General features: G+C 39.7%; 1 protein-coding gene across 1 annotated transcript in view; it reads left to right on the top strand.

Annotated features, from left to right (window-relative positions):
• LOC114666807 (leukocyte immunoglobulin-like receptor subfamily A member 1) overlaps positions 1 to 21,785 on the top strand; it is a 62,218-nt gene that overhangs the window by 24,745 nt on the left and 15,688 nt on the right. The window contains exons 4-7 of the mRNA XM_051919753.1: positions 1,593 to 1,865; positions 9,511 to 9,792; positions 11,712 to 11,984; positions 19,636 to 19,917. Of these exons, the coding sequence (XP_051775713.1) occupies positions 1,593 to 1,865; positions 9,511 to 9,792; positions 11,712 to 11,984; positions 19,636 to 19,917 (1,110 nt within the window). The remainder of the gene's footprint in view (positions 1 to 1,592; positions 1,866 to 9,510; positions 9,793 to 11,711; positions 11,985 to 19,635; positions 19,918 to 21,785) is intronic.

The following is a 21,785-nucleotide window of genomic DNA, read 5'->3' as shown; positions in this document are numbered from 1 at the left end:
TTTCTCTTTCATTTGTCTGTCAGTTTATGACATTCTGGTTGTCTGGATGCCATTTACCATTAATTGTTGATTTGTTTTTTTCATAGTGTACTGTATTAACTTTAGGAACTTGTGAAGTTCAAATAAAATCAAGATACTGTATTCCTGCAAAAAATAGAAAGATTTCTTTTCAAGTTGTTTCTGCTTTCACACATCATGCACTAATTACAAAAGGTATTGTATTTGACTTGCAAAAATGAAAATTAAATAACTCACAGTGCAATACCCATTGAGTATGATATGTTGACAGAAAAGACAGAATGCAAGACATATAAGACAGACAAACATATAGCACAAAAGCTGGCTGTTTACTAGCTATTTAGATTTCTAATTCAACTTGGCACAAATAATCAATTTCACAATGCTAAACCTTTAAGGATGGTGCCTGATGTTGTGTGAAGGTGTTGCTGTTGGTGCTCTAGGTTCAAGTGGAGGACTCTTCTTGCATTGGAGTGCACTCTTTCTCTTTGCTACATGGTTCTTTACCCTTGGCGTGATACTTTCTTCCTCAGTTATCTGTTAGTCTCATTGCTGTACCCTCTGGAACCTCAAAAGTTAAAAGCATTACTCTTTCTTGCATAATATTATAGGCTCTAATGTTCCCTTCTGAAAGTAATGCTGCTTTCTCAGTCTTCTCTGACTGGGCTTTGTCACTGGCACAGAGCTTAGCTTGGCAGAATAGAACTTAGAACTTGTTCAGGGAGTCCAGCTCCAAAAGAGAGTGCAGTTTTTTTTTTGGTTCCCAAAGGGAAGAGGATTGTCAGCTTTCAGCTTCTCAAAGATGTAGCGGCTCAACAGCTTTTATGTTTTAGTGAGAGAGAAGAGAGGAATGCAGTTAGTTTTTGAATGAAGGTGTAACCTCCGGTGATTAGATTAAGGTCATTTCCAGTTACAGAATGATTATTTGCTAATAGGAACGTTGTTTTGTCCATCGTATGCAGGCAGGTTCAGTTTGCGATCACAAGTCTAAGATGAATGTCCATTTGGCCTCCTTTTGTCTGAAGGGGCCTCTGTAAAAGTGTCAGCTGATTTACACCTTTGTTATCAGATGAAACACAGAGCTGAACTAAGTTTGATATGAGCTACAGTTCAGCCTTTCAATAAGGAATGCAGGTGACAGAGGGGACATGAAGCTGAATTCCTGCATCCCTGGTAAATCCGCTTACTTAACGGGCCTTATGTGACACAAGAAGAATAGGCAATGCTCACTTTTTCCTACAGCATGGAATGTGGATCTGGCTCACTGCTTTCTGGCTGTGTCTGGTACACAGGATGGTGAGCTAGCTTTAAATAGTAAATGTCACTCCACTTCACTGTGGTATATAAAATACAATACCATCTGCAGGATAATCTGCAGACATCTTTGAGTTCAAATCCATATATGTGTTGTCCTCCTTCAGTTCATAGTGGCATGTTTAAACTCAGAAGGTCAGGTGCTTTACTTTTGGCTTATATATAATACGAGTAGTTGGAGGATTAGACAACAAGATGTCTTTTTCTAATCTACTGTAGTTGACCCATGTGTTGTCATCTTGTCATATTTTCATTTTCAGGAAGGACAGCCAAACTTGAAATGAAGGCAGAACGCACAGATGGAAAAATATTTGAAGGAGATCAGGTCAGCCTGCAATGCCAGGTCACTGGAAATCCTGTTGGGTGGACATATGAGCTGTACAAGACCACAGATAAAAATCAATATGAAACAAAAGCAGAGAGCACCTTCACCATCAGCTCTGCATCCCTTTCACACAGAGGGGAGTACTGGTGTAAAGCTGTGAAAGGAACGCTTTACTTTAGTAGTAGTCCTGTGCCGTTACAAGTGTCAGGTAAGAGATTTATCTGTAGTGTATCAGATCTTTAATGTATGCTTTCTGCCTTTGATGATAAAAATCACACAAACACATAAAACTGCAGCACATTACAGTCCTAAGTCCATACCCTCTAGTCCATGACAGGGCGTCTACTAAATGATGACATCTTAATCAGTGGAGCTTTGTTAGCTTTGAAGCTTTCCTGTCCTCAAAAAGTTTTACTTGATTCCCTTCCCAAGATTTCTTTGGTGTTTCTGTTCAAATGGCACCTGAAAAAAAACCTTTTCTTATTAAAATTTTAAATGGGGTACAATTTTTATTATTTTATTACAAGACTTACTTTTTTGTCCTTGCTTCAATGACACTGATTCTACTGAGCTCTTTGATAGCTGTCAATAACTGTGTACATTCAACTTATTTCTTTATTTCAGTTTTTATTTAACATCTTTTACTATTTTTATTTTTACGGTTTTACATAATTTCTCATTCATTTTAATTATATTCAATACACTTGCCTATCTACCTGCAACACTGAACTGGATTAAATAAAAATGGATTAACAAATTTGCTTGCTCTGTATTTGATATATGGTGTAAATATTGTTTTCATGAAAAAAATGTGACTTTTGGTGTACAAAAGAGGTTTTGATAACATAATTGAAAACTTGTCAGTCTGTGTTTTTCTGTGTCTGTGGTGAATATTTTGTGGAATTTGTATCTCTATTATGAAGGATAGATTTTTTATTAAATTTGGTGGATAATTTTATTGGCCTTAAGAGATGATTAGTTTTTGGATGAATTTCAACAATAGCCAAACGTGAAATCTGGCAAATATATTTATGATCTTCAAAAATAGAATTTTGTGATTTCTGATTTCAGTTCAATGTGTAAGTGTTGAGTTTTTGAATTTCAGTAGTGTTGTTGCATCTTGTGTGTATATTAGGAAATTTACAGTGTATGTTTGTATTTTTCTGGTTAAATAAAGGCCACTGGTTACTCAGGTGTCCTAATTGCTGGCAGGTTAATTAGTTTTAGGTCACACAATTCACATTTTAACTTACTTTCAGTCTAAGTTCCTATTTTATATATTGTTTATTTCATAGTTCAGTCTTGTGAGTTTGAAAAATTATTCTTCATATGGTATATTTCTATGTCCTTACAATACTACATTTTGTTGTAAATTACAAATAGGTCATGTGGTAGGCATGTACAATTTTTTCATTTTAACGACTGATTTGTTTTTGTGTACAAAAAAACACATTGCAAATGTTTGGCAGAAAACAGAATTTCAGTCCGGTTAAGCTAATCAATCTGTATTTATGTAACATTTGTAAATATCATCAACCTGAGGTCTGTAGGTCCTGAAATTCCCACTATTAGCTTTACTATTTGATCACTTATCCCATGCATCTATGGTTCCCTGTTTGACAATATGCTTTCTAAAGTTTAACAAAAGTTGCCATTAACCACTGTTTATCTGTGTCCTTGTATAATTGTTGAAAAACTAATTTTAACATAATCATTGGTGCACTTCTTATTGTTTCTCTTCATAACCGTAAACATTTTTTAATGTCACATCTTAATCTCTGCTTGCATTGGAGTTTTATAAATCAGCCTTCTTGTCAGAGTAAGCTAAAGAATAAACTCTCCAATCCCAAGTACAGGCTTTAAGTGGAGTGTTTCTTGGTGATGTCAGCAGTGCTCTCTCTCACCCAGTCCCCAGTGTACTGTGTGGCTCCACGCTGATGCCACACTCCTCAATCACCCAGCTCACATGAATGGACAGAATGGCCCTGAAAAATTAAAAAACAGTCTAGAAGTCAGGGATGCACACAAAAATAAGCCATCTTAATGCAAAATAATGATCATGAAAAAATGCAAATTTCTCCATAGTCTGTGCTGAGGATCTAGAATACATCCAATCAGTATAGTGGCATTCAGATTCTGAGCACACCTCATTAAGTGAAAGTTAAGGACCACCTAGAGCTTTTTAAAAAAAAAAAAAACATCCACAAGAAAAGAGTTAATTCTGCATTCGGTACAGAAATCTGGATAGACAAAAGAGATTCGCGGAAATCAGCAGCATATGTATGTGATTCATCATCTGTGGCAAAGAGTTCAGAATGTCATTGTTAACAAATGAATTGAGAAGTATTCCATGAACTGAGTTTACCTTGCAAGCCTCTCTTAAAGTTATACACTGAGCTTATATCAGCCAGTCTTGGCTCAACTGAAGAGGATTAGTGCAAGTCACTCTTGGTAGCTGAGGCAGCTAAGTATACATAAAATTAGAATCAGGTAAACTACATCAAGCTGCCTGATTTAAACCTCAGACTTTCAGTTTGGTTAGCTTTTCATTGATGAAATATGTGTTATGTGTGTTACAACCGTGCCAATATCGAAATAGCTCTCTTAGGTCTTTAGAAAGAAGGTTATACATGCCTATGAGTCTGGGAAGGGATTTTAAAAGGTCTCTAAACAATTGAAAATCAACAGTTCCACAGTCTGTATGATCATCTACAACTGCAGAATATTTCAAACTACCAAGCTGTCCAGGCCAGGCCACCCTAGCAAGTTCAGTTTGAGAGGAGAATGCAAAATTCTGAAAAAAAATCTATAAAAGCCCCGGAATTTCATCAAGGAACGTATAGGTAGCTGTTGCCACGGTTGATAACAAAGTGCACCAGTCTCCCATTAGAAAGAGACTGCACAAATAAGATCTACATGAGAGGTATACCAGGAAGAAATTTTTGTCAACAAGAAAGAACATCAGAACAAGAGTAATGTTTGCCCATGAACACATAGACATACTGTAGATTAGGCCTTAAGAAACAATGTGACCCAAACAGATGACACAAACCTGGAGTTATTTGCCCACAGTACCAAAGGGTATGTTTAGCAACAAACACACAGCATTTGACCAGAAAAACCATATACCAACAATAAATCATGGAAATGTTGTGGTTTGGGGATGCGTTACTGTAGCAGGCCCTGGGCAGCTCAACATCATAGAATCCACTATGAATTGCTTATTGTGCTTGAGGATATTGCATGTGGTTAGGCCTCAGGTGGTAAACATGAGTACAGAAATTTAACCCTCATCATTCCTCATGGAGATGGAGGATCCTGTGAGAGAATAGTGGGAGTGGTTTTAGAATTCTGGAATTTATGCTAAAACAAGAGAACTTGTGTCTCTTTCCTGATGTCCTACGTATGTACCATAAAGGCTAAAGTTACTGCAATCATAAATGCAAGGTCTCTTGTCCCTCCATCTGTGGATCCATCATGTCTTCTCACTTACTACACTTCTGACTCAGAAGACTGATGTTGCACCTCACTCAGGAGTACTTTACTGACAAGGATCTACATGGAAGTCAGTGGAGTAGAGTGAAAGTTTTGGACCTGTTAGAGATTATCTTTCTACACTCAATGAGCGTTGCAAGTGGAATACGTGTTACTGGAATCTTCGTGAAGGCGATATTTGCCTTCTGAAGAATAAGAACACAACACATAAGTAGCCCATGGTACTGAGTGTAAGAGCACAAGTGGGAAACTGTGGAAATTGAAACTTAAAAGTACGCAGCATGATGTATCAAAGACATTACTGAGAGCTGTTTCAGGGGTTATTTCTGCTTCTGTCAACAGAGAGCGAAGAATGAAATAGCTTGTTACCTGTTTGGTTTAGATTATTCATGGTGCTAGTCAGGGAGTGTTCTGCTTAGCATAAAGCTCTTTTTTATTTTCAGTAGTTAATACTCCACTTTAACCAGTTATGTAAAATGTTTTTAAGGGAGTGGAAGCAGATTTAGAGGACGTTAATGAATAGGCAGCATAACCTAGCCACAGAGGATGCACAAACCAGTGTGTTTCTTTGTGCTGGTCCCAAGCCCGGATAAATGGGGAGGGTTATGTCAGGAAGGGCATCCAGTGTAAAATTTTGCCAAATCAATATGCGGACAACAATACAAATTTCTACACTGGATTGGTTGAGCCCTGGGTTAACAACGACCGCCACCAGTACTGTTAGCCAACAGGGTACTGGCGGAAATTGCGCTACTGTTGGCCGAAGAAGAGGAGAGGAGGAAAGTAAAGAGAGTGGAAATGAGGGTAGGAACTTTGAATGTTGTCAGTATGACTGGTAAGGGGAGAGAGTTAGCAGATATGATGGAGAGAAGGAAGGTTGATATATTGTGCGTGCAAGAGACTAAATGGAAGGGGAGTAAGGCCAGGTAGATTGGAGGTGGATTCAAATTGTTCTATCATGGTGTAGATGGGAGGAAAAATGGGGTAGGAGTTATTCTGAAGGAACAGAATGTCAAGAGTGTTTTGGAGGTGAAAAGAGTGTCAGGCAGAGTAATGATTATGAAGCTGGAAATTGGAGGTGTGACAATGAATGTTGTTCGTGCATATGCACTGCAAGTTGGGTGTGCAATGGATGAGAAAGAAGATTTTTGGTGTGAGTTGGATGAAGTGATGAACAGTGTACCCAAGGGACAGAAAGTGGTGATTGGAGCGTATTTCAATGGGCATGTTGGTGAAGGGAACAGTGGAGACGAGGAGTTGATGGGTAGGTATGGTGTCAAGGAGATGAATGAAGAAGGTCAGAGGATAGTGGATTTTGACAAAAGGATGGACATGGCTGTGGTGAATACGTATTTTAAGAAGAGGGAGGAACATAGGGTTACATACAAGAGTGGAGGAAGATGCACACAGGTAGATTACATCCTATGCAGAAGACTTGATCTGAAGGAGATTGAAGACTGCAAAGTGGTGGCAGGGGAAAGTGTAGTTAAGCAGCACAGGATGGTGGTCTGTAGGATGACGTTGGAGATCAAGAAGAAGAAGAAGAGAGTGAGGGCAGAGCCAAGGATCAAATGGTGGAAGGTGAAAAAGGAAGACTGCAAGGTTGAGTTTAGGAAGGAGGTGAGACAGGCATTGGAAAAGTTACCAGATAGCTTGGAAACTACAGCAGAAGTAGTAAGGGTGACAGCAAGAAGGGTGCTTGGCGTGACATCTGGAAAGAGAAGGGAGGAAAAGGAAACCTGGTGGTGGAATGAGGAAATACAGGAGAGTATACAAACGAAGAGGATGGCAAAGAAGAAGTGGGATAGTCGGAGAGATGTAGAAAGTAGACAAGAGTACAAGGAGATTAGGCACAAGGTGAAGAGAGAGGTGGGGAAGGCTAAAGAAAAGGCGTATTATGAGTTGTATGAGAGGTTGGACACTAAGGAGGGAGAAAGGACCTGTACCGATTGGCTAGACAGAGGGAACGAGCTGGGAAAGATGTGCAGCAGGTTAGGGTGATAAACGATAAAGATGGAAACATACTCACAAGCGAGGAGAGTGTGTTGAGTAGATAGAAAGAGTACTTTGAGAGGCTGGTGAATGAAGAGAACGAGAGAGAGAAGAGGTTGGATGATGTGGAGATAGTGAATCAGGAAGTGCAACGGATTAGAAAGGAGGAAGTAAGGACAGCTATGAAGAGGATGAAAAATGGAAAGGCTGTTGGTCCAGATGACATACCTATGGAAGCATGGAGGTGTTTAGGAGAGATGGCAGTGGAGTTTTTAACCAGATTGTTTAATGGAATCTTGGAAAGTGAGAGGATGCATGAGGAGTGGAGAAGACGTGTACTGGTGCCGATATTTAAGAATAAGGGGGATGTGCAGGACTGCAGTAACTACACGGGAATAAAATTGATGAGCCACAGCATGAAGTTATGGGAAAGAGTAGTGGAAGCTAGGTTAAGAAGTGAGGTGATGATTAGTGAGCAGCAGTATGGTTTCATGCCAAGAAAGAGCACCACAGATGCAATGTTTGCTCTGAGGGTGTTGATGGAGAAGTTTAGAGAAGGCCAGAAGGAGTTGCATTGCGTCTTTGTGGACCTGGAGAAAGCATATGACAGGGGGTCTACAGAAGAGCTGTGGTATTGTATTGTATGGTACTGTATCCTCACAGGTGGCGCAGTGGTAGTGCTGCTGCTTTGCAGTAAGGAGACTGTGGAAGATTGTGGGTTCGCTTCCCGGTTCCTCCCTGTGCTGATAGCGCTTTGAGTACTGAGAAAAGCACTATATAAATGTAATGAATTATTATGAGGAAGTCGGGAGGGGCAGAGAAGTACATAAGTGTGGTACAGGATATGTACAAGGGAAGTGTGACAGTGCTGAGGTCTGTGGTAGGAGCGATGGAGATGGAATTACATCAGGGATCAGCTCTGAACCCTTTCTTATTTGCAACAGTGATGGACAGGTTGACAGACGAGATTAGATAGGAGTCCCCGTGGACTATGATGTTTGCTGATGACATTGTGATCTGTAGAGTTAGTAGGGAGCAGGTTGAGGAGGCCCTGGAGAGGTGGAGATATGCTCTAGAGAGGAGAGGAATGAAGGTCAGTAGGAACAAGACAGAATACATGTGCGTAAATGAGAGGGAGGTCGGTGGAATGGTGAGGATGCAGGGAGTAGAGTTGGCGAAGGTGGATGAGTTTAAATACTTGGGATCAACAGTACAGAGTAATGGGGATTGTGGAAGAGAGGTGAAGAAGAGAGTGCTGGCAGGGTGGAATGGGTGGAGAAGAGTGTCAGGATTAATTTGTGACAGATGGGTATCAGCAAGAGTGAAAGGGAAGGCCTACAGGACGGTAGTGAGACCAGCTATGTTATATGGGTTGGAGACGGTGGCACTGACCAGAAAGCAGGAGACAGAGCTGGAGGTAGCAGAGTTAACAATGCTAAGATTTGCACTGGGTGTGACGAGGATGGATAGGATTAGAAATGAGGACATTAAAGGGTCAGCTCAAGTTGGACGGTTGGGAGACAAAGTTAGAGAAGCGAGATTGCATTGGTTTGGACATGTGCAGAGGAGAGATGCTGGGTATATTGGGAGAAGGATGCTAAGGGTAGAGCTGCCAGAGAAGAGGAAAAGAGGAAGGCCTAAACAAAGGTTTATGGATGTTGTGAGAGAGGACATGCAGGTGATGGGTGTAACAGAGCAAGATGCAGAGGACAGAAAGATATGGAAGAAGATAATCCACTGTGGCAACCCCTAACGGGAGCAGCCAAAAGAAGAAGAAGAATGAATAGGCAGCATGCTTTGCAAACTGAGAGTGCATTTGTTAATCCCTTCGAAGCTAAGCTTGTAAGTAGCTATTTAAATTAAATGGATAAATAAAAATGTAACACATTTGTGTTGTTTATAGATAATAGATAGTTTATAATAGATTTCACCCTGGCTTCATTCATCTAATGTGAACTAAAATGGTCCATTTCCCTATATGAGGTAGAGTTTGTCTAATGTTTACTGTTCACGCACCCACTTTCACAAATCCAGTTTGAATTTGGCAATCAGCCTAACACATCTGGCTCTTGAGTGTAGGGAGAAAAACTGGAACACTTGGAGAAATACCCCATAGTCATGGGAGAACATGTAACCTCAACAAAGACAATGACTGGGCTAGTATATAAAACAGTATCCTGGAGATAGCAGCACCTGTCGGTATACCACTATGTTGTCCAAAATGGGGATATGACTTTAATAAATAAACAAGGTGGAAGATAAATATAGAGGAGATAATAAACTGGACACCCCATCCTTCTTCTTTGCTTTGCTTATGTATGTCAGCTTCATGTCAGACTATAATTCTGATTTCTTCTCTTCTGCAGAAAGCCCAATGGCGACACTGACACCAAGCAATCCATATGTGTACATCGGAGACAAAGTGAAACTGGACTGCAAAATTGATGGCAGCTTTACAGGCTGGAAATATCGATGGTACAAAAGGGATAAGAAAGCCAGAGATGAGCACTTTGAAAAATTTACTGAAAATACATACAAATTTGAGGCTGTAACTAGGTCTGACAGTGGAGTGTACCTGTGCAGTGCCTACAAAGCTGATTCTCCACATTTCTCAAAGAACAGCAGTGCTGTAACAGTGACTGTTGAAGGTGAGTGTGTTGCTACAAGAAGGTCAGTTTTGAGCAGTAGTTACCCATCATCCAGTATGGATACATAGTAGAGGGGATCCATTTTAACATGGCCACTCTTTGGCTTTAGAAGAGGGAGTTCTACTCACTTAAAGCCTGATGGCTTCTTTTTGTTAATTCATTCTCAGTTTGGTAGCAGATTTCCAAATAGCACAAATGCAAAGCAACACGCATCCCAATTACCTCTTTGCTTTCTTCTACACTCTTTGTGTCATTTCGTGGAAGAGCAGAACGTGATCCATCTCTGAATGGTTAGAAAACTGTTGTTGATGAGAAGCTTAGTTTCACTTTCTCTTTCATTTGTCTGTCAGTTTATGACATTCTGGTTGTCTGGATGCCATTTACCATTAATTGTTGATTTGTTTTTTTCATAGTGTACTGTATTAACTTTAGGAACTTGTGAAGTTCAAATAAAATCAAGATACTGTATTCCTGCAAAAAATAGAAAGATTTCTTTTCAAGTTGTTTCTGCTTTCACACATCATGCACTAATTACAAAAGGTATTATATTTGACTTGCAAAAATGAAAATTAAATAACTCACAGTGCAATACCCATTGAGTATGATATGTTGACAGAAAAGACAGAATGCAAGACATATAAGACAGACAAACATATAGCACAAAAGCTGGCTGTTTACTAGCTATTTAGATTTCTAATTCAACTTGGCACAAATAATCAATTTCACAATGCTAAACCTTTAAGGATGGTGCCTGATGTTGTGTGAAGGTGTTGCTGTTGGTGCTCTAGGTTCAAGTGGAGGACTCTTCTTGCATTGGAGTGCACTCTTTCTCTTTGCTACATGGTTCTTTACCCTTGGCGTGATACTTTCTTCCTCAGTTATCTGTTAGGCTCATTGCTGTACCCTCTGGAACCTCAAACGTTAAAAGCATTACTCTTTCTTGCATAATATTATAGGCTCTAATGTTCCCTTCTGAAAGTAATGCTGCTTTCTCAGTCTTCTCTGACTGGGCTTTGTCACTGGCACAGAGCTTAGCTTGGCAGAATAGAACTTAGAACTTGTTCAGGGAGTCCAGCTCCAAAAGAGAGTGCAGTTTTTTTTTTGGTTCCCAAAGGGAAGAGGATTGTCAGCTTTCAGCTTCTCAAAGATGTAGCGGCTCAACAGCTTTTATGTTTTAGCGAGAGAGAAGAGAGGAATGCAGTTAGTTTTTGAATGAAGGTGTAACCTCCGGTGATTAGATTAAGGTCATTTCCAGTTACAGAACGATTATTTGCTAATAGGAACGTTATTTTGTCCATCGTATGCAGGCAGGTTCAGTTTGCGATCACAAGTCTAAGATGAATGTCCATTTGGCCTCCTTTTGTCTGAAGGGGCCTCTGTAAAAGTGTCAGCTGATTTACACCTTTGTTATCAGATGAAACACAGAGCTGAACTAAGTTTGATATGAGCTGCAGTTCAGCCTTTCAATAAGGAATGCAGGTGACAGAGGGGACATGAAGCTGAATTCCTGCATCCCTGGTAAATCTGCTTACTTAACGGGCCTTATGTGACACAAGAAGAATAGGCAATGCTCACTTTTTCCTACAGCATGGAATGTGGATCTGGCTCACTGCTTTCTGGCTGTGTCTGGTACACAGGATGGTGAGCTAGCTTTAAATAGTAAATGTCACTCCACTTCACTGTGGTATATAAAATACAATACCATCTGCAGGATAATCTGCAGACATCTTTGAGTTCAAATCCATATATGTGTTGTCCTCCTTCAGTTCATAGTGGCATGTTTAAACTCAGAAGGTCAGGTGCTTTACTTTTGGCTTATATATAATACGAGTAGTTGGAGGATTAGACAACAAGATGTCTTTTTCTAATCTACTGTAGTTGACCCATGTGTTGTCATCTTGTCATATTTTCATTTTCAGGAAGGACAGCCAAACTTGAAATGAAGGCAGAACGCACAGATGGAAAAATATTTGAAGGAGATCAGGTCAGCCTGCAATGCCAGGTCATTGGAAATCCTGTTGGGTGGACATATGAGCTGTACAAGACCACAGATAAAAATCAATATGAAACCAAAGCAGAGAGCACCTTCACCATCAGCTCTGCATCCCTTTCACACAGAGGGGAGTACTGGTGTAAAGCTGTGAAAGGAACGCTTTACTTTAGTAGTAGTCCTGTGCCGTTACAAGTGTCAGGTAAGAGATTTATCTGTAGTGTATCAGATCTTTAATGTATGCTTTCTGCCTTTGATAATAAAAATCACACAAACACATAAAACTGCAGCACATTACAGTCCTAAGTCCATACCCTCTAGTCCATGACAGGGCGTCTACTAAATGATGACATCTTAATCAGTGGAGCTTTGTTAGCTTTGAAGCTTTCCTGTCCTCAAAAAGTTTTACTTGATTCCCTTCCCAAGATTTCTTTGGTGTTTCTGTTCAAATGGCACCTGAAAAAAAACCTTTTCTTATTAAAATTTTAAATGGGGTACAATTTTTATTATTTTATTACAAGACTTACTTTTTTGTCCTTGCTTCAATGACACTGATTCTACTGAGCTCTTTGATAGCTGTCAATAACTGTGTACATTCAACTTATTTCTTTATTTCAGTTTTTATTTAACATCTTTTACTATTTTTATTTTTACGGTTTTACATAATTTCTCATTCATTTTAATTATATTCAATACACTTGCCTATCTACCTGCAACACTGAACTGGATTAAATAAAAATGGATTAACAAATTTGCTTGCTCTATATTTGATATATGGTGTAAATATTGTTTTCATGAAAAAAATGTGACTTTTGGTGTACAAAAGAGGTTTTGATAACATAATTGAAAACTTGTCAGTCTGTGTTTTTCTGTGTCTGTGGTGAATATTTTGTGGAATTTGTATCTCTATTATGAAGGATAGATTTTTTATTAAATTTGGTAGATAATTTTATTGGCCTTAAGAGATGATTAGTTTTTGGATGAATTTCAACAATAGCCAAACGTGAAATCTGGCAAATATATTTATGATCTTCAAAAATAGAATTTTGTGATTTCTGATTTCAGTTCAATATGTAAGTGTTGAGTTTTTGAATTTCAGTAGTGTTGTTGCATCTTGTGTGTATATTAGGAAATTTACAGTGTATGTTTGTATTTTTCTGGTTAAATAAAGGCCACTGGTTACTCAGGTGTCCTAATTGCTGGCAGGTTAATTAGTTTTAGGTCACACAATTCACATTTTAACTTACTTTCAGTCTAAGTTCCTATTTTATATATTGTTTATTTCATAGTTCAGTCTTGTGAGTTTGAAAATTTATTCTTAATATGGTATATTTCTATGTCCTTACAATACTACATTTTGTTGTAAATTACAAATAGGTCATGTGGTAGGCATGTACAATTTTTTCATTTTAATGACTGATTTGTTTTTGTGTACAAAAAAACACATTGCAAATGTTTGGCAGAAAACAGAATTTCAGTCCGGTTAAGCTAATCAATCTGTATTTATGTAACATTTGTAAATATCATCAACCTGAGGTCTGTAGATCCTGAAATTCCCACTATTAGCTTTACTATTTGATCACTTATCCCATGCATCTATGGTTCCCTGTTTGACAATATGCTTTCTAAAGTTTAACAAAAGTTGCCATTAACCACTGTTTATCTGTGTCCTTGTATAATTGTTGAAAAACTAATTTTAACATAATCATTGGTGCACTTCTTATTGTTTCTCTTCATAACCGTAAACATTTTTTAATGTCACATCTTAATCTCTGCTTGCATTGGAGTTTTATAAATCAGCCTTCTTGTCAGAGTAAGCTAAAGAATAAACTCTCCAATCCCAAGTACAGGCTTTAAGTGGAGTGTTTCTTGGTGATGTCAGCAGTGCTCTCTCTCACCCAGTCCCCAGTGTACTGTGTGGCTCCACGCTGATGCCACACTCCTCAATCACCCAGCTCACATGAATGGACAGAATGGCCCTGAAAAATTAAAAAACAGTCTAGAAGTCAGGGATGCACACAAAAATAAGCCATCTTAATGCAAAATAATGATCATGAAAAAATGCAAATTTCTCCATAGTCTGTGCTGAGGATCTAGAATACATCCAATCAGTATAGTGGCATTCAGATTCTGAGCACACCTCATTAAGTGAAAGTTAAGGACCACCTAGAGCTTTTTAAAAAAAAAAAAAACATCCACAAGAAAAGAGTTAATTCTGCATTCGGTACAGAAATCTGGATAGACAAAAGAGATTCGCGGAAATCAGCAGCATATGTATGTGATTCATCATCTGTGGCAAAGAGTTCAGAATGTCATTGTTAACAAATGAATTGAGAAGTATTCCATGAACTGAGTTTACCTTGCAAGCCTCTCTTAAAGTTATACACTGAGCTTATATCAGCCAGTCTTGGCTCAACTGAAGAGGATTAGTGCAAGTCACTCTTGGTAGCTGAGGCAGCTAAGTATACATAAAATTAGAATCAGGTAAACTACATCAAGCTGCCTGATTTAAACCTCAGACTTTCAGTTTGGTTAGCTTTTCATTGATGAAATATGTGTTATGTGTGTTACAACCGTGCCAATATCGAAATAGCTCTCTTAGGTCTTTAGAAAGAAGGTTATACATGCCTATGAGTCTGGGAAGGGATTTTAAAAGGTCTCTAAACAATTGAAAATCAACAGTTCCACAGTCTGTATGATCATCTACAACTGCAGAATATTTCAAACTACCAAGCTGTCCAGGCCAGGCCACCCTAGCAAGTTCAGTTTGAGAGGAGAATGCAAAATTCTGAAAAAAAATCTATAAAAGCCCCGGAATTTCATCAAGGAACGTATAGGTAGCTGTTGCCACGGTTGATAACAAAGTGCACCAGTCTCCCATTAGAAAGAGACTGCACAAATAAGATCTACATGAGAGGTATACCAGGAAGAAATTTTTGTCAACAAGAAAGAACATCAGAACAAGAGTAATGTTTGCCCATGAACACATAGACATACTGTAGATTAGGCCTTAAGAAACAATGTGACCCAAACAGATGACACAAACCTGGAGTTATTTGCCCACAGTACCAAAGGGTATGTTTAGCAACAAACACACAGCATTTGACCAGAAAAACCATATACCAACAATAAATCATGGAAATGTTGTGGTTTGGGGATGCGTTACTGTAGCAGGCCCTGGGCAGCTCAACATCATAGAATCCACTATGAATTGCTTATTGTGCTTGAGGATATTGCATGTGGTTAGGCCTCAGGTGGTAAACATGAGTACAGAAATTTAACCCTCATCATTCCTCATGGAGATGGAGGATCCTGTGAGAGAATAGTGGGAGTGGTTTTAGAATTCTGGAATTTATGCTAAAACAAGAGAACTTGTGTCTCTTTCCTGATGTCCTACGTATGTACCATAAAGGCTAAAGTTACTGCAATCATAAATGCAAGGTCTCTTGTCCCTCCATCTGTGGATCCATCATGTCTTCTCACTTACTACACTTCTGACTCAGAAGACTGATGTTGCACCTCACTCAGGAGTACTTTACTGACAAGGATCTACATGGAAGTCAGTGGAGTAGAGTGAAAGTTTTGGACCTGTTAGAGATTATCTTTCTACACTCAATGAGCGTTGCAAGTGGAATACGTGTTACTGGAATCTTCGTGAAGGCGATATTTGCCTTCTGAAGAATAAGAACACAACACATAAGTAGCCCATGGTACTGAGTGTAAGAGCACAAGTGGGAAACTGTGGAAATTGAAACTTAAAAGTACGCAGCATGATGTATCAAAGACATTACTGAGAGCTGTTTCAGGGGTTATTTCTGCTTCTGTCAACAGAGAGCGAAGAATGAAATAGCTTGTTACCTGTTTGGTTTAGATTATTCATGGTGCTAGTCAGGGAGTGTTCTGCTTAGCATAAAGCTCTTTTTTATTTTCAGTAGTTAATACTCCACTTTAACCAGTTATGTAAAATGTTTTTAAGGGAGTGGAAGCAGATTTAGAGGACGTTAATGAATAGGCAGCATAACCTAGCCACAGAGGATGCACAAACCAGTGTGTTTCTTTGTGCTGGTCCCAAGCCCGGATAAATGGGGAGGGTTATGTCAGGAAGGGCATCCAGTGTAAAATTTTGCCAAATCAATATGCGGACAACAATACAAATTTCTACACTGGATTGGTTGAGCCCTGGGTTAACAACGACCGCCACCAGTACTGTTAGCCAACAGGGTACTGGCGGAAATTGCGCTACTGTTGGCCGAAGAAGAGGAGAGGAGGAAAGTAAAGAGAGTGGAAATGAGGGTAGGAACTTTGAATGTTGTCAGTATGACTGGTAAGGGGAGAGAGTTAGCAGATATGATGGAGAGAAGGAAGGTTGATATATTGTGCGTGCAAGAGACTAAATGGAAGGGGAGTAAGGCCAGGTAGATTGGAGGTGGATTCAAATTGTTCTATCATGGTGTAGATGGGAGGAAAAATGGGGTAGGAGTTATTCTGAAGGAACAGAATGTCAAGAGTGTTTTGGAGGTGAAAAGAGTGTCAGGCAGAGTAATGATTATGAAGCTGGAAATTGGAGGTGTGACAATGAATGTTGTTCGTGCATATGCACTGCAAGTTGGGTGTGCAATGGATGAGAAAGAAGATTTTTGGTGTGAGTTGGATGAAGTGATGAACAGTGTACCCAAGGGACAGAAAGTGGTGATTGGAGCGTATTTCAATGGGCATGTTGGTGAAGGGAACAGTGGAGACGAGGAGTTGATGGGTAGGTATGGTGTCAAGGAGATGAATGAAGAAGGTCAGAGGATAGTGGATTTTGACAAAAGGATGGACATGGCTGTGGTGAATACGTATTTTAAGAAGAGGGAGGAACATAGGGTTACATACAAGAGTGGAGGAAGATGCACACAGGTAGATTACATCCTATGCAGAAGACTTGATCTGAAGGAGATTGAAGACTGCAAAGTGGTGGCAGGGGAAAGTGTAGTTAAGCAGCACAGGATGGTGGTCTGTAGGATGACGTTGGAGATCAAGAAGAAGAAGAAGAGAGTGAGGGCAGAGCCAAGGATCAAATGGTGGAAGGTGAAAAAGGAAGACTGCAAGGTTGAGTTTAGGAAGGAGGTGAGACAGGCATTGGAAAAGTTACCAGATAGCTTGGAAACTACAGCAGAAGTAGTAAGGGTGACAGCAAGAAGGGTGCTTGGCGTGACATCTGGAAAGAGAAGGGAGGAAAAGGAAACCTGGTGGTGGAATGAGGAAATACAGGAGAGTATACAAACGAAGAGGATGGCAAAGAAGAAGTGGGATAGTCGGAGAGATGTAGAAAGTAGACAAGAGTACAAGGAGATTAGGCACAAGGTGAAGAGAGAGGTGGGGAAGGCTAAAGAAAAGGCGTATTATGAGTTGTATGAGAGGTTGGACACTAAGGAGGGAGAAAGGACCTGTACCGATTGGCTAGACAGAGGGAACGAGCTGGGAAAGATGTGCAGCAGGTTAGGGTGATAAACGATAAAGATGGAAACATACTCACAAGCGAGGAGAGTGTGTTGAGTAGATAGAAAGAGTACTTTGAGAGGCTGGTGAATGAAGAGAACGAGAGAGAGAAGAGGTTGGATGATGTGGAGATAGTGAATCAGGAAGTGCAACGGATTAGAAAGGAGGAAGTAAGGACAGCTATGAAGAGGATGAAAAATGGAAAGGCTGTTGGTCCAGATGACATACCTATGGAAGCATGGAGGTGTTTAGGAGAGATGGCAGTGGAGTTTTTAACCAGATTGTTTAATGGAATCTTGGAAAGTGAGAGGATGCATGAGGAGTGGAGAAGACGTGTACTGGTGCCGATATTTAAGAATAAGGGGGATGTGCAGGACTGCAGTAACTACACGGGAATAAAATTGATGAGCCACAGCATGAAGTTATGGGAAAGAGTAGTGGAAGCTAGGTTAAGAAGTGAGGTGATGATTAGTGAGCAGCAGTATGGTTTCATGCCAAGAAAGAGCACCACAGATGCAATGTTTGCTCTGAGGGTGTTGATGGAGAAGTTTAGAGAAGGCCAGAAGGAGTTGCATTGCGTCTTTGTGGACCTGGAGAAAGCATATGACAGGGGGTCTACAGAAGAGCTGTGGTATTGTATTGTATGGTACTGTATCCTCACAGGTGGCGCAGTGGTAGTGCTGCTGCTTTGCAGTAAGGAGACTGTGGAAGATTGTGGGTTCGCTTCCCGGTTCCTCCCTGTGCTGATAGCGCTTTGAGTACTGAGAAAAGCACTATATAAATGTAATGAATTATTATGAGGAAGTCGGGAGGGGCAGAGAAGTACATAAGTGTGGTACAGGATATGTACAAGGGAAGTGTGACAGTGCTGAGGTCTGTGGTAGGAGCAACGGAGATGGAGATGGAATTACATCAGGGATCAGCTCTGAACCCTTTCTTATTTGCAACAGTGATGGACAGGTTGACAGACGAGATTAGATAGGAGTCCCCGTGGACTATGATGTTTGCTGATGACATTGTGATCTGTAGAGTTAGTAGGGAGCAGGTTGAGGAGGCCCTGGAGAGGTGGAGATATGCTCTAGAGAGGAGAGGAATGAAGGTCAGTAGGAACAAGACAGAATACATGTGCGTAAATGAGAGGGAGGTCGGTGGAATGGTGAGGATGCAGGGAGTAGAGTTGGCGAAGGTGGATGAGTTTAAATACTTGGGATCAACAGTACAGAGTAATGGGGATTGTGGAAGAGAGGTGAAGAAGAGAGTGCTGGCAGGGTGGAATGGGTGGAGAAGAGTGTCAGGATTAATTTGTGACAGATGGGTATCAGCAAGAGTGAAAGGGAAGGCCTACAGGACGGTAGTGAGACCAGCTATGTTATATGGGTTGGAGACGGTGGCACTGACCAGAAAGCAGGAGACAGAGCTGGAGGTAGCAGAGTTAACAATGCTAAGATTTGCACTGGGTGTGACGAGGATGGATAGGATTAGAAATGAGGACATTAAAGGGTCAGCTCAAGTTGGACGGTTGGGAGACAAAGTTAGAGAAGCGAGATTGCATTGGTTTGGACATGTGCAGAGGAGAGATGCTGGGTATATTGGGAGAAGGATGCTAAGGGTAGAGCTGCCAGAGAAGAGGAAAAGAGGAAGGCCTAAACAAAGGTTTATGGATGTTGTGAGAGAGGACATGCAGGTGATGGGTGTAACAGAGCAAGATGCAGAGGACAGAAAGATATGGAAGAAGATAATCCACTGTGGCAACCCCTAACGGGAGCAGCCAAAAGAAGAAGAAGAATGAATAGGCAGCATGCTTTGCAAACTGAGAGTGCATTTGTTAATCCCTTCGAAGCTAAGCTTGTAAGTAGCTATTTAAATTAAATGGATAAATAAAAATGTAACACATTTGTGTTGTTTATAGATAATAGATAGTTTATAATAGATTTCACCCTGGCTTCATTCATCTAATGTGAACTAAAATGGTCCATTTCCCTATATGAGGTAGAGTTTGTCTAATGTTTACTGTTCACGCACCCACTTTCACAAATCCAGTTTGAATTTGGCAATCAGCCTAACACATCTGGCTCTTGAGTGTAGGGAGAAAAACTGGAACACTTGGAGAAATACCCCATAGTCATGGGAGAACATGTAACCTCAACAAAGACAATGACTGGGCTAGTATATAAAACAGTATCCTGGAGATAGCAGCACCTGTCGGTATACCACTATGTTGTCCAAAATGGGGATATGACTTTAATAAATAAACAAGGTGGAAGATAAATATAGAGGAGATAATAAACTGGACACCCCATCCTTCTTCTTTGCTTTGCTTATGTATGTCAGCTTCATGTCAGACTATAATTCTGATTTCTTCTCTTCTGCAGAAAGCCCAATGGCGACACTGACACCAAGCAATCCATATGTGTACATCGGAGACAAAGTGAAACTGGACTGCAAAATTGATGGCAGCTTTACAGGCTGGAAATATCGATGGTACAAAAGGGATAAGAAAGCCAGAGATGAGCACTTTGAAAAATTTACTGAAAATACATACAAATTTGAGGCTGTAACTAGGTCTGACAGTGGAGTGTACCTGTGCAGTGCCTACAAAGCTGATTCTCCACATTTCTCAAAGAACAGCAGTGCTGTAACAGTGACTGTTGAAGGTGAGTGTGTTGCTACAAGAAGGTCAGTTTTGAGCAGTAGTTACCCATCATCCAGTATGGATACATAGTAGAGGGGATCCATTTTAACATGGCCACTCTTTGGCTTTAGAAGAGGGAGTTCTACTCACTTAAAGCCTGATGGCTTCTTTTTGTTAATTCATTCTCAGTTTGGTAGCAGATTTCCAAATAGCACAAATGCAAAGCAACACGCATCCCAATTACCTCTTTGCTTTCTTCTACACTCTTTGTGTCATTTCGTGGAAGAGCAGAACGTGATCCATCTCTGAATGGTTAGAAAACTGTTGTTGATGAGAAGCTTAGTTTCACTTTCTCTTTCATTTGTCTGTCAGTTTATGACATTCTGGTTGTCTGGATGCCATTTACCATTAATTGTTGATTTGTTTTTTTCATAGTGTACTGTATTAACTTTAGGAACTTGTGAAGTTCAAATAAAATCAAGATACTGTATTCCTGCAAAAAATAGAAAGATTTCTTTTCAAGTTGTTTCTGCTTTCACACATCATGCACTAATTACAAAAGGTATTATATTTGACTTGCAAAAATGAAAATTAAATAACTCACAGTGCAATACCCATTGAGTATGATATGTTGACAGAAAAGACAGAATGCATGACATATAAGACAGACAAACATATAACCCAGAAGCTGGCTGTTAATTAGCTATTCAGATTTCTAATTCAACTTGGCACAAATAATCAATTTCACAATGCTAAACCTTTAAGGATGGTGTCTGATGTTGTGTGAAGGTGTTTCTGTTGGTGCTCTAGGTTCAAGTGGAGGACTCTTCTTGCATTGGAGTGCACTCTTTCTCTTTGCTACATGATCATTTACCCTTGGTGTGATACTTCCTCCTCAGTTATCTTTTTGGTTCATTGCTGTACCCTCTGGAACCTCAAAGTTAAAAGCATTACTCTTTCTTACATAAGATTATAGGCTCTAATGTTCCCTTCTGAAAGTGATGCTGCTTTCTCAGTCTTTTCTGACCAGGCTTTGTCACTGGCACAGAGCTTAGCTTGGCAGAATAGAACTTAGAGCTTGTTCAGGGAGTCCAGCTCCAAAAGAGAGTGCATTGTTCGTTTTTTTTTTTTTTTGACTCCAAAAGAGAAGAGGATTGTCAGCTCCTCAAAGATGTAGTGGCTCAACAGCTTTTAGGTTTCAGCGAGAGAGAAGAGAGGAGTGAAAGGAACGCTTTACTTTAGTAGTAGTCATGTGCCGTTACAAGTGTCAGGTAAGAGATTTATCTGTAGTGCATCAGATCTTTTATGTATGCTTTCTGCCTTTGATAATAAAAATCACACAAACACATAAAACTGCAGCACATTATATAGTCATTTTAAAATATGATTAACAAACATGAAGCTCTTTAATGAAAACTACAACATGGTCACCTCATGAATGCCCGCTAGTCCATGATATAGCATCTACTTAATGATGACATCTTACCCAGTTCAGCTTTATGACTCCTGTCCTCAAAAAGTTTTACTTCATTCTGTTCCCAAGATTTTTTTGGTGTTTATGTTCAAATGACACATGAAAAGAAACTGTTTTTTTTCCATTTTAAATGGGATGCAATTTTTATTTTTTTCTATACAACTTACTTTTTTGTCTTTGCTACACTTACACTGATACTGTTGTGCTCTTTGACAGCTGTTAATTACTGTGTATTTTCAACATATTTCTTTATTTCACTTTTTGTTTAACATTTTTGTCTCTTACTAGTTTTGTTTTACTTTTTTACATAATTTCTCATCCATTTGGCTTATAACATATTACACTTGCCTACCTCCCTGTGACACTGAATTGGACTAAATAAAAATGGACGAACAAATAAAAAGTATTTTCTCTCT

This window comes from Erpetoichthys calabaricus, chromosome 16 (assembly GCF_900747795.2).
Source record: "Erpetoichthys calabaricus chromosome 16, fErpCal1.3, whole genome shotgun sequence".
Classification (NCBI taxonomy): domain Eukaryota; kingdom Metazoa; phylum Chordata; class Cladistia; order Polypteriformes; family Polypteridae; genus Erpetoichthys; species Erpetoichthys calabaricus.
Note: the sequence above shows the minus strand (reverse complement) of the source record. Positions and strands in the feature narration are given on the sequence as shown.